Genomic DNA, 14,151 nt, shown 5'->3' on the forward strand with positions numbered 1-14,151 from the left:
TAACGATCCGGGGAGAGGAGAAGGAGATCAAAACCCTGGAGGCGGATCCCTGTTGAAGACGTCCGAGAAAAAGCATCGTTTGGGGGAAAAAATTCCAAAGCAAGTTCTTTGAAAGTAGAGATTGGAAACCCTCGTGAGAAAGGCAGAGCTTCCATGAGACCAACTGGCTCACAGTGTAACAAGCATCTGGATGGGGTTGATGAGAAATCCATAGCATCTGCTTTGGTTGGTATCTATTATGTGATCTTGGAGTGTGGTGTATCCGACATCACCAATCACCTATTGGTTTCATGGACTGTATACTTACTGTGATCACTGGAGTATAAGATAGACTTTGTAACTTGTGTTATCTTTACGAATTTGTATATATCTGTAAAGGTATAGTTGTGGGTGAAGGGATAGTGTAATATAGTTCTTTTTCCTTGTTTAACAAATGTTTTACTCTTTTTTTGTTAGAAGTTCATTGGCAGATTCCTGTAACTTTAAACAAAAAATAAAAGTTAGGATCTTTCGAGCCAGGTTCCACCCTGGGATCTGACTTGTACAGTAATATTAGCTGGGATCATAACAATTCCAAATGCTGCCTTCACCACCTTTTTATATACCTGTCCTGCCACCTTCAGGGACTTATGGACATACACTCCAAGGTGTCTCACTTCCTCTATCACCCCCCTCAATACCCTCCCATTTATTGTGTATACCCTTGCTTTGTTTGCCCTCCCAAACACATTACATCACACTTCTCTGGATTGAATTCCATTTGCCACTCCTCTGCCCACTCAACCAAACCATTGATATCATTTTGGAGTCCACAGCTATCCTCAATGCTATCAACTACATGGCCAATTTTTGTCAGCTGCAAATTTCCCAATCATGCCTCCCACATTTAAGTCCAAATCATGAAAAGATATACACCAAATAGCATAGGCTCCAACACCGAGCCCTGCGGAATGCCACTGGAAACCGCTTTCCATCCACAAAAAACATCGGTCGATCATTGTCCTTTGTTTCCTGTCACCGAGCCAATTTTGGATCCAAATCACCAGCTTCCCTTGTATTTACTTTTCTGATCAGTCTACCATGTGGGACCTTGTCAAATGCGTTATTAAAATCCATGTAGACCACATCCACTGCACTAGCCTCATCAATCCTCCCTGTTACTTGCTCAAATAATTCAATTAGTTTAGTAAGACATGACTTATCCTTAACAAAACCATACTGACTATCCCTGATTAAATCCATTCCTTTCTAAATGACTGTTTATCCTGGCTCTCAGAACTGATTCCAATAATTTGCCCACCATCTGAAGTCAGACTGACTGGTCTATAATTTTCTGGCTTATCACTTGCACCCTTTTTTAAACAATAGTGCAACGTTTGCAGACCTCTAATCCTCTGGTACCTCACCTGTATCTAGTGAGGGTTGAGAAATGATCCGAAGGGCATCTAATATTTCCTCTCTGGCTTCCTTTAACAGCCTGGGATACAGTCCATCTGGACCTGGTACCATATCAAAGGATGTCAGTCCCTCCAGTACTTCCTCTCTCATTATGCTTATTGTATCTGATATTTCACACTCCTCCTCCTCAACTAGAATGTCTGCATCCCTCCTTCTCAAATCTGAGACAAAGTACTCACTAAGAACCCTGCCCACATATGCATTAACACAAGTTACCTTGTACATCCCTGATAAGCCATACCCTTTCCTTAGTTATCCTCTTGCTCTTATCCTAATAAAATATTTTTGGGTTTTTCTTTATTTTACTGCCAATATTTTTTTTAATATTTCCACTTTGCTTTCCTGGTTTCCTTTTTACTTCATCCCTGTACTTTCTATACTCCTCTAGTCTTTCTAACATAATTTTTTTGTGTGACTGTCATGAACTTTCTTTTTCTGCTTTATCTTACCCTGTGCTTCTAGATAACCAGAGGGCTCTAGATTTGGCAGGACCACCCTTTTTCTTTGTGGGGACATGTCCACACTGTGCCCATAGAATCTTGCTTTTGAATGCCTCCCACTGGTCTGTCACTGATTTCCCTTCAAGTAGCTGTAACTAGTCCACTTTCACCAGATCACCCCTCAGCTTTGTAAAATTTGCCTTTCCCCAATTTAGAACACATACTCCTGTTATATCCTTTTCCATAATTATGCTAAATCTAACTGTATTCAGGTCACCGTCTCCAAAATGGTCACCCATTGCTACTTCATCCACTTGCCCAGCTTCATTTCCTAAGACTAAATCTAGAATTGCCTTCCCTTGTTGGGCTTGTTACGGGCTGGCTAAAAAGATTCTCTTGAATGCCCTCTGTGCCTATTACACTGTTCGTATACCAGTTGACATGAAGGTAGTTGAAGTTCCCAACTATTATTGCCCTATTGTTTTCATACTCAGAAATTTGCCTACATATTTGCTCTTCTGTCTTCCTCTCATTTGGGAGTCTATAGTACACGCCTAGTAATGTGGTTGCCCCTTTTTTTATTTCTCAGTTCAACCCATATGGCCTCATGGCTGCAATTGATTCTTTAACCAATGATGCTATACCCCCACTTATTTTAGCCCCCTCTCTATCCTGTCTGAAAACCCTATAGTCCAGGGATGTTGAGCTGCCATTTTTGCCCCTATTTAAGCCAAGTGTCCGTCATAGTAATTATATCATATTGCCATGTGTCTCTCTGTGCCCTCAGCTCATCGGCATTGCTTGCTATATTCCTTGCATTTAAATATATGTCTTTTTAACACTGCCAAATTCCTGTGCTGGACATTTTTCAACCTCTGCTTCTTCTATCTTTTTGGTCCTTAATTGGCCCTGCCCCTCCTCTTACTACTTTTTTACTATTTATATGCCGAATAGAAGACTTTTGGATTCAATGCATATAGTTAGACCTGGTTAATGCCTATTAATTTGGAAAAACTTATTTTTGTTGCATGGTCAAAATCAATATGCTGATGTGATATTAAAATATTTTATCATGACAAAGTTAATTAGCTGATAATTTATTGAAGTACGATATCTTTTGTCCAGACAAAAGACAACTTTTTTCAGTACATTATAACGCAAAGTGATGTCATTTAAAACTTAATATTTTAGACTCTCTCCAAATATCTCAAAGGGAAAGATCACAACTAAAGACTGCAGTAGCAACATTCCTCAGGATCAGTTCAACATCAATGGGCACTTTTAGATTTTTGCTGTATTCCCAAAATAGCCACAGCTTAGCCTGCTGTAAAGCAGGGGTAAAAACTACCAATATTTGGTGAGACCAGTGACCTGAAAGGCCTGCTAAAAGCACTGACACTAGCAAAAATTTCACAATATAAATGCACCTAAAGAGGGGCTTCAATTTAGTCTTGTGTACAGTTAGCTTAGACCAAACTGTCCAGTAGTGTTACTTGATTTAAAAAAAAATTATGGTCACAGGATGTGCTGATAATTATGCATGAGACAGGCCATTTAACTTATCTTTATTCATCCATCCAGAAAAATCCTAAATTCTGCTATCCATTACCCCCTATTTCACCTCATTAAGTTTCTAAATCTAAAAACCATAGTTTTTAAAACACCAAGATTCATCAGAGTAATTTTAACACTGATCCAGATTCACACAAACAGAACCATCTGGAAACACACAACAGTTTGAGAAGAGGTTTTTGCAATGTGGACAACTGTTTTTCAATAGTGCTTGAGCTGGGACCAAACTGCAATAAATTGGTCTTTTCATTTTACAAACTTGTTCTATATTGTTTTATCATTTCAGACAGCCAGAAACTGCAGCTTAAAAAAAAATCAAAATCAATAGTGTTTCTTTTATTACAATGGTAACCTGATTTTTTTTGGAATTTGCTTTGGATATAGAAATAGAGTACTGATTAACCATGTGAAATCAATGGAAATTAATCAAGTTGGAATTGGAGAACATCCGATTCTTACCACAAACAGGCATATTAATGAAACACAAAATAAATGTGTCTGACTGTAATCATGATTTTAAGCATCTTCATTAAGGTCTGATAATGGGTCCACCAAGGCGTTTTAGAATTAGAAGTTTGACACTTGTAATTCAGGTTTAGGGAGGTAAGATTTTATTTTAGGAAAGCACTAAAAGGCATTAAACTGATTTTTGAAATCAGGATACAAGTGTATTTCTACAAACATTCTGGAATTACAAAGTTAGATTCAAGTGTAAATTCAACATTTGTGAAATATGTCCAGTATCTCTATCAATCACTGAACTGACAGTGTTTATACAGAAGAGTATAAGCAAGAATAAGTAAAATAATTGAACTTACACTGAGAAGTGCAACTTTAAATTTGAAAAATGGGTACTCTGACTATATTTGGCAGGAATAAGAGACATTGTTCCTTTCATGATGAACCAATTACTTTCCGAACAAAGACTTAGTGTAACAAACTGCCAATATTAAAATAAAATGTTTTGTAATATGATATACCTGCATAGGATCTCCAGCCAGGACTATTCTAGTGGTTTTGTCAGCTAACCCAAGAGCCATAATGGTTTCACACTCAATTGCTCGAGAAGCATCATCCACTAAAATGTGTGTGAAGTAGCCTGTGGAGAAACAATACATTTAATGCAAAAGAGAATCTGCACAGAGCTCAAAAGTATTGTACAGTATTCATTAGAAAATACCTCATCTTCAATTTTAGGTTATGTACAGCTAACAAAAGCGACTTATATGCATTATTTTAGGCAAACATTGTTTACTGGGCTTCTCTGTGGAGTCTGCTGACCATCTGAAATAATGTCTATTCAGTGAAATTGGACCCATTATGCAACATATGCCAACGGATTCCCTCTATTCCCTTCTGGCCCTTCCATCCCAGCATAACTACTACTTATCATTAGGATCATTTCTCATTTTTAATAAGTGCACTATTAAATTAAAATAAGAGTTAATTATTAATGTATAAGCTGTTCAAATCCCAACACAACTATTTGCCTTTACATGGTGCTTTTAATGCTCTACGTTGTCCCAATTGGTTTCACTGAGGAGTAGCCAAAAATGATTTGACACCAATTATTTGAGGTGACCAAAAACTCAGCCAAAACAGCAATTTTTAAGAGGATTTAAAAGAATGTGAAAGGAGGGTGATGGAGAGGCTTCAGGAGTAAATTCCATGGAAAGGGATTTGAGCAACTGAAGGCTTGGTTTTCAATGGAGGGAGGAAAAAGGGGCAGGGTCCGCAACAGGCCAGAAGTCGGAGAGATGGATGGAGTTCTTTGTCGGGGTTGGGAAGTGTTGCGGTGGTACTAGTATAGCTGAACTAAGGTTAGAGACTAAGAGGTGAGGCTATAAAGGTAGGGAGTTATGAGTGAGCAGAGCAGGCAGTGGTGGGTTGAGCAGGAGTTTGTGCATAAAAGAGTACTGGTGGCAGAGTTTTAGGCGAGCTGAACTTTAGGTAGGGTGTAAGGTGGGAGGTCAGCCAGGTCAACAATGGAATACGTAGAATCTAAGTGCTGAAGGCAAAGATGAAGGTTTATCTGACAGCACTAACAATAGGCAGTGCAGAGATTGAGAGGTGTTGGAGAGGTGGGGCTGGGTGTCATCAGCGCAAATGTGGAAGCTGACCCCCAACATGTCTTCACAATGGCACAACTTAATGAAGTTCTACTGTGCTACTTCACAATAGAACATACCAAGGCTTGTTTCAAATCAGGAGATACATATCTCAGCCATTTCATCGGGAAAGCAGTTAAGCAAAGACCACGAGATTCCATGATGGTGGGGGAAACAATGGCAGGAGAGAGAGATTGAGGTTCATGCAGGCGACTGCTTGCAAATTCTTATCCCAGCAGCCCCTCTTTTTGTCAAGGCTGATGGAAAATAAAAATGATTCCCAAAACGAACGTTGAAGCTAAACAATCTTGTTAAGATTGATAAAATCTCAGTGCTTGCAAAGTTCAAAAACCTGCCTCTAAACCACACATGTATTACTTATTTTGTATTAACAGCTTCCCTCTGTAAAATCCTGAACCAAGAAGCTGTAAAGAGATTCAGCCCATGACATCAGTGAACAGTTGTGTGGAACCACAGAGAGCAAACAGAAACTGACTGGGAACACAAAAAAAAACATTCAGCAATTTAAATACATACGAACATACGAATTAGAAGGAGTAGGCCTCTTAAGCTTGCTCCACCATCCAATATCATGGCTGATCTGATTGTAAACTCCACTCTGCATTCCTGCCTACCCCTTTGGTTAAAAAGAAACTATCTAGCCCTGCCTTAAAAATATTCAAAGACTCTAATTCTACTGCCTTTTGAGGAAGAGAGTTCCAAAGACTCACTACTCTCAGAAAAAAAATTCCCTCATCTCTGTCTTAAATGAGTGACCTCTTATTTTTAAATAGTGATCCCCGCTTCTAGATTCTCCGACATGAGGAAACGTCCTCTCCACACCCACCTTGTCAATACCTCTCAGGATCGTAAAGGTTTCAATCATTCAATTATTCTTCTAAACTCCAATGGATAAGAGCCTAACCTGTCCAACCTTTCCTCATAAGGCAACTCACACATTACTGGTGTTAGTTTAGTAAACCTTCTCTGAACTACTTATAACACATTTATATCCATCCTTAAATAAGGAGACCAAAACTGTACACAGTGCTCCAGATACAGTCTCACCACTGCCCTGTATAACTGAAGCATAACCTCCCAACTTTTGTAATCCATTCCCTTCAGAAGAAACAATAAAATTCTCTTAGCTTTCCTAATTACATGCTGTACCACATTCTAGTCTTTTGTGATTCATGCACTAGGATACCCAGATCCCTCTGAATCTCAGAGCTCGGCAACCTCTCACCATTTAGATATGCTTTTTTAATCTTCCCGCCAAAATGGACAGTTTCACATTTGCCCACGTTATATTCCATTTGCCAGATCTTTGCTTGATAACTTCACCTACATCATTTTGTAGCCTCCTTATGTTGTCAGGAAGATATAATTCTCAATGTTATGGAATTTATTGTAAAATAGTGGTATCTGTTCTAGATGTGCGCTTGTGTGTGTGTGCGCGCGCACGAGACTTAATTGGATTAAAGGTAGCTGTTCTGAAGGCTTTGATGTAAACATGTTAAACATGGGGAAAGTTTAGAAACGTAAGTGTCAAGAGAACATTTGGATTTTTAAATAAACCAGACTAGACCATATCAAAACTAGTACCCATCAAAGCACCCAGGCTAGCTGGCTTCAATCCAATTAAGACACACCTGCAGACTAAACCTCTATTTTAAAAGAAAAATATTTTCCAAAATGTTATATACATTAATAGCTTCATGATATCCCCCCTTATCAAAAAATGAACCGTCATAATTCTAAAAGACAGCTTCATTTTAATAACCCATCTCACTATCTCCTATATGTATTACACTATTCCATTACCAGATGCATGCATTAACATAACAATATATACATACAAAAGTCCTTGGTATCAACAGGAATCACTCCAGTTCAGTATCCAGGTTTTTTTTTTAAAATGTCTCAATTTCCTTTAAGCTTCAAACTCTTGATAATGCATCTGCGAACAGATTTTCTCTTCCAGCAATATGTATAATACGTAGATTAAATGGTTGTAATAATAGAGTCCATCTGAAAAGCCTTGCACTTATGTCTCGAAATTGTCCAAAAACTTCAAAGGCTTATGGTCTGCATAAACAATTGTTTCTGATTAATTGTTTGCAACATAAATTTCAAAATGCTGCAGTGCTAACACCAAACTCAGTCTCTTTTTCAATCATTGAATATCTTCTGTTGTACATTTAGATTCCGTGAAAAATACACTATCGGTTTTTCAATTCCAGTGTCGTCATCTTGTACAGCCCCAATGCCTATGTTGCTTGCATCAATGGCCAACATGAATTGTTTGGCATAATTGGGTACTGTCAACACTGGTGTCGTAGTTAATACTGTTTTCAAACTATCAAATTACTTCTGACATTCCAGTGTCCGTTGAAACTTCTTGTTCTTTTTTAATGGTTCAGTCAGTGGAGCAACCACACGGCTAAAATTTGGTACAAATTTCCAGTAAAACCCATTCAAGCCCAGAAATCTCAAAACATCTCATTTTGTTGTAGGCTCTGGGAAATCCACTATATTCTTGACTTTCACATCTCAGAGCCACCTCACTATGTCCAACGGTATGGCCTAGATGTGTAACTTGCGTTTTGCAAATTCACTTTTAGCCAAGTTCATCACCAAATTAGCTTCTTGTAATCGAGTAAATAATTCTTCCAGATGCTGTAAGTGCTCCTCCCACATTTGACAAAACTATTAGATCACCAATATAAACACACAATTGTTTAGACCCACAATTACTTTGTTTGTCAGTCTTTGAAATGTCGCAGGTGCATTCTTCGTACCAAATGGCATGACTTTAATCTGATATCAGCTTTTGTAACACCAAGTGGACTATATCTCCTTTGCCCTCTCCAACAATGGTAACTGCCAATGTCCTTTTAGCAAGACAATCTTTGTGATAAATTTTGATTGCTCCACTTTCTCAATGCAATCCTCCAAACATGGTATAGGATATGAATTCACATTTGTCACCGCATTCACCTTTCAGTAGTCCACACACAGTCTGTGTGTTCCACCCGGTTTTGGTACCAGTACAATAGACGAACTCCAGTTATTGCAACTAGACTCAATATTACCATTTTGAAGCATGAAATCAATTTCTTTTTGTACCTGTGATTACTTTGCTGGATTTAATCTATAAAGTTGTTACCTCACTGAGCATGATATTTCTATACATATATCATGTGAAGCTAAATGTGTATTTCCCAACTGATTTCTACAAATAGGTTTGTGTGAATGCAATAGCTTTTCCAAATCACTTTGACTTATGCTTGAAGGTAACTCAATATTTCATTTAAATTTTCAAGCACCCCCTCATTATCCAATTTGAGGAAAATCAATTTCAGAATCCTGCACTTCTACCTCGTTCTCATCATCTATCATCACTAATACTTCTTTTTGTTCCTCTTCCCTGTCAAAGTACTTTGCAAGTATATTTACACAACACACCCTCTGCTTCTTTCTTCTGTCTGGAGTATTTATTAAATAATTTACTTCACTCAATTTCCTTTCAATCCTGTAAGGCCCACTAAATCTTGCATTTAAGGAATCCCCTAGTACTGGTGACAAAACTAATACTTTCTTTCCAGAAACAAAACTGTGAGTTTTAGCCTTCTTATCTGCTTTCACTTTCATCGCTTGCTGAGATATCTTTAAATGTTCCCTAGCCAACTCTCATGCTCTATTCAATTTTTCCCTGATATTTGATACGTAATCCAGGAGAGTAGTTTCTGAATTTTGACCCACCAATTTAACATGAATCAATTTCAGAGGTCCCCTTACCTCATGACCATAAACTAGTTCAAAAGGGCTAAAACCAGTAAATGCATTAAAAGCAAATAACAAAAATGGAATTCCCACATCCCAATCTTGTGCATAATCAAGACAGTATGCTTTTATCATAGTTTTTATAGGTTGATGCCATCTTTCCAAAGCTGCTTGTGACTCCAGAAGATAAGCTGTTGACATAAACTGTTTTATCCCCAAACTGTTCATTCCTTCCTTAAACAGCTGTGACATGAAATTTGACCCCTGAACTGATTGTATTCTTTAGGTAAATCATATCATGTAAAAGATTTAATTAACTCTTCCACAATCTTCTTTGTTGTAATACTTCTTAAAGGATTCGCTTCAGGAAACCTAGCAGACATCCATTATTGTTAATAAATACTGATTTCCACTTTTAGTCTTAGAGACGGGTCCTACACAATCAATCGTGACCCTGGTAAAAGGTTCTTCAAATGCTGGTATTGGAATTAAAGGCACCGGCCTAATCACTGTGATTTTCCCGCTACTTGACATATATGACAGGTTCTATAGAATTTGACTACATCCCTATGCAATCCTGGCCAAAAAAGCCTCTGTATCTTTTCCTGTGTTTTCCTAATTCCTAAATGTCCCTCCATTGGAACTTCATGAGCAATCCTTAAAATCTCATTTCTATAACCTAATGGGATAACAATCTGATGCACCTCCCTCCACCCTTCATTTGTTGAGACGTAATCCGACTGCCACTTTCTTATTAATATATTCCCTCAAAAATAATAACATACTAGAATACATTTTGCTTCGGTTTCTGAATAAGCTTTCTGATAAAACTGTTTAATTGCAAATCATTTTTCTGTAACTCCACTAACCACTTTGAATTAAACACTTCAACTGAACAGTCCTGCATTTCTTCCTCTGAACAGTGTTATCAAATATAGTGCCAGCTAATTGAATTTCGACACCTTCTTCTTGCCTGTGAACTGTCTGCTTATCGTGTTTATTTTGTTCTTCCCGATGGAACTCTGATCTCATTATAACACAATCAGGAAACGATCCAGGATGTTCCTCCTGTATCACTTCTGTTGAAAACACTTCTCCAGGCTGCTCAACTACCACAGGCATCACCCACATTTGCAATCCGGCTATACCATTACCCAGAATTAACTGAACCCCTGCAGTGGGCAATTTTTCCACCACTTCAACTATAGCTTCACCCAGCTTCCATCTGCTCTTGAAATTTACCTTCCATAACGGAATAGATTTAGCATCTCCATGAACCCCACTTATTATTACCTTCTCCAGCAACACTCCCCCTGAACAACAAATATCACTATCCCACAACATTAAGGATTGACTAGCCCGTGTCTCTTAAAATTTTAACATCTTTACTTACTCCACCCTATACACATGGAAAGACGTTCCCTTCACATACAAAGTCTTTAAACATTTCTGCAACCTGCTCCCCAGAGTTCTCCTGTGTAAACTGTGAACACATTCTCACTTCTTTACCTTTCACTGATTCTCCCTGTTTCACCTATACACAAACCACTGGCTTCTCGTCTGCCTGAACCTCAGAACCCATAGTACTTTTACTTCCAAAGCTTTTCTGTACCCCAATAATTCCTACAGATTTTTGCTGCAATCTCCAACACACTGACTTCATGTGCTCCACTTAATTACAATGAAAACACCTCAATTTTTGAATGTCAAATCTACCTTCAGCACCTTCCTTTTGTTCGGAGAAAACAACTTCCTGGGAACTTCCAGCTACTCCTTCCCTTCCCTAACTACCTGCCTTCCTTTCACCTTCCCACTTTTTATCCTATTCCAGTTTGAAAGGGTAATGGGAAAAAGGTTTAGTTCTATGAACTAACTCATAATCATCAGCTATCTGTGCTGCTTGTCTTAAAGAATCAACCGTCTGTTCCTCCACATGAGTTCTCACTACTGAAGGGTTGAAACTTTAAATTCTTGCAAAGAATGATTTCCCTAAGAGCTGCATATGTTGTCTCTATTTTAACACCCATGTCCACCAGTCAAAATTACTTTGTTTTACTCTTTCAAATTCAATATAAGTTTGCCCAGGCTGTTTTCTCATATTTCTAAATTTCTGACTGTATGTTTCAGGAACCAACTTGTGCACTCAAAATAGCTTTTTTCACCACGTTATAATTCACCGAAATTTCTTCTGAAAGCGAAGCATATACCTCAAGCCCCCTACCTAACAACTTCAACTAATAATAATGTCCAGTTTTCCTGTGGCCATTTCATCTGTTTAGCTAGCTTTTCAAATGAAATTAAGATTGCTTCAATATCCAATTCCTCAAACTTTGGAAGAGCTTGTAAAGATTTAAACATATCCCCACTGGGTTCTACTCCAGGGATAAATCCTTCCTCACCTACTGACATCTCTTGTCTAAATGTCAATATTTTCAGTTGGAATTCTCTCTCTCTCTTCCTTTCTCTTTCCTCCTTCTCCATCTTCACAATTTCTAATTCTCTTTTAAAAACCATTTCTCTATCCTTTGTTTCTAATTTAATTGCAACTGAAATCTCACTATCTGCAGCTGTGATTCACTAGTGTCAGGTTTCACTTCCAACTATAGATGCTGTGCTATACTTTTAACCATATCAGATTTCCTAGCTCCCTCAGGTAGCCCCAATTGTTAACTTACTTTTAGTTATTTTCTCCAACCCAATCAGAGCTTCTACTCCCAGATAAGTCTTAGCAATTGCCAAAGCCATTTTGCAGTCTCACCATTTCTAAAATACCTCACCAACTCCTGAATTCAAAGTGCCTTGTACTCTTAAGCTTAAGATTCACCAATTCCTAGCCAATCGAGGAATTAGAAATATAATTTATCCTGGACGAGCCCCCAATTGTTATGGCTGCTGCAGTTGGAAAGCGGAGCTATTTAAAAAATCCCAGGGAAACTTTAAACAGCTGTCATAACCAATAATTTGAGTGTTAGGTTTGAGATATGACTCTAAACTCAGGAATCAGACCACTGGTTCTTGAGATTTTACATTAAACTAAATGAAACATTTTATTAATTTATACAGGTTAAAATATATGTACACATGGCTACAAATTACTACTATCATAGCTTTTAACAAATTCCCAAATTAATCTCCATTAAGGCAACAGAAACCCATATACTTAACCAAACACCAGGCAAAGTATTTTCACCTTACGAATTCAAAATCTGTGGAGCCAGTTGGAAGCTTGCAGCTGCCTTTTGATCTTACATTGCCTCTGCTCTGCACACCTGAAAACTGAAGTTATACCTACCGCCATTTTTTGAATTCAAATTCTCATTGTCACACCAGCCTCTTTGAACTTTACCTTTTAACAATGATACCCCTTTCATCGTACCAATTTTATTAGTAATATTAAGATATTGCTTGGAAGCTGCTAGATAGGTGTCAAGTTTTGACCTCACTTTTTGAAAGTTCTATTCAAAAAATGCAGATGCACACTATCTTTCTTCACATATCAAAACTAGTACTCATCAAAGCACCCAGGGGCTAACTGGTTTTAATCCAATTAAGACACAACCGCAGACTAAACCTCTTTTAAAAGAAAAATATTTTCCAAAAATATTATATACATAGTAGCTTCATGATAACGGACAAACAGTTTAACCCTGAAGAAAATTCTCATCACCTTATCAAAATATCGGATTTTCTTGTTATTGACTGACCATGCCCCATTATGGCAAAACTGATGCTCGCTGATAGTCGTGACACCAACTCCCTCACATACAATGATCCAAAAGCAAAAAAAATCTATAGTAACAGCTTACAAGTGGGACTTAATTTATTATCTTCTGAAATTATCCAACATATTTCACTCATTTAAATTGACACCGTACACATTTTCTTGCAAGTTTGGACAGAAAGAAAGGGAGTTGAAGTGTGAATGGGAATGGAAGATAGGGATCACCTAATGAAGGAGCAGTCCACTGACCTTACAAAACGCAACAGATCTGCAAGATCTTCAGCTGGTTCTGTAGGGAGCTCATTAAAAAGAGCACCAATCTGTTCCTCAACCAGATCTGTCAAATTGGATACTTATAGGAAGATGTACATCACTGTCCATCGGAGTCCTCCTACATTGCACATGGCAAAGTGTATGTTCTACTGCCTCTTCCAAGAGCTGAAGCCTCCAGGCATGCTCCAAAAATCTACAGGTATTGTGAAGAGCCAATCCCGCCTCTCAAGCTAACTGTAGCTTTCTATCATTGTAAAAATTAGGGCATCTCTGTGAAGGATTCAATCATCAAACACTCAGCAGCTCACTCGCCCATCTGGATTTCAGATCCGATTGACAATTGCCAGGATGGTAATTTAAGCCTTTTCTTCAACCAACATCTTCATAGGCTAAACACACATCTTAGACCAAGCAATGTTTCATTTTGGCATTAACCAGGTCAAATAAAGTTGAGCCAATGGCCACTTTGAGTAAGGATTGCAAATTTAGAGTGCTGGAAGGATATGCTAATGGTGGAGCATGTTCTAGGAGCTCCTGTTCCTACAGAGACAAAACCCAGATCTGCTGTTCTCATGAGAACTACTGGATGATACACCCCTAGAAAAATCTGATAGATTATTACAAGAGCCTGATAATATTTATAATAAATTAAGTAAACCTGTGGCTAAATTATGGTCATGGGTTGGTACTAGATGGTCCCCAAAGGGTAAGATTACTCTTCTAAAGCAGCTAGCCCACTCATATCACCAAAAGTTAGTGATTTTTTTTCATGATAACATGCATACAATTTTCA

The 14,151-nt window shown here is 38.0% G+C and overlaps 1 protein-coding gene across 4 annotated transcripts in view; it reads right to left on the minus strand.

Moving 5' to 3' along the window:
* The window catches only part of LOC121288094 (probable helicase with zinc finger domain), a 471,833-nt gene that overhangs the window by 317,731 nt on the left and 139,951 nt on the right, over nucleotides 1–14,151 (minus strand). For all 4 annotated transcript variants that reach the window (XM_041206411.1, XM_041206410.1, XM_041206412.1 and 1 more), the window contains one exon: nucleotides 4,451–4,569. In XM_041206411.1, the coding sequence (XP_041062345.1) occupies nucleotides 4,451–4,569 (119 nt within the window). The remainder of the gene's footprint in view (nucleotides 1–4,450; nucleotides 4,570–14,151) is intronic.

The sequence above is a fragment of the Carcharodon carcharias genome, chromosome 15 (genome assembly GCF_017639515.1).
Source record: "Carcharodon carcharias isolate sCarCar2 chromosome 15, sCarCar2.pri, whole genome shotgun sequence".
Lineage (NCBI taxonomy): Eukaryota > Metazoa > Chordata > Chondrichthyes > Lamniformes > Lamnidae > Carcharodon > Carcharodon carcharias.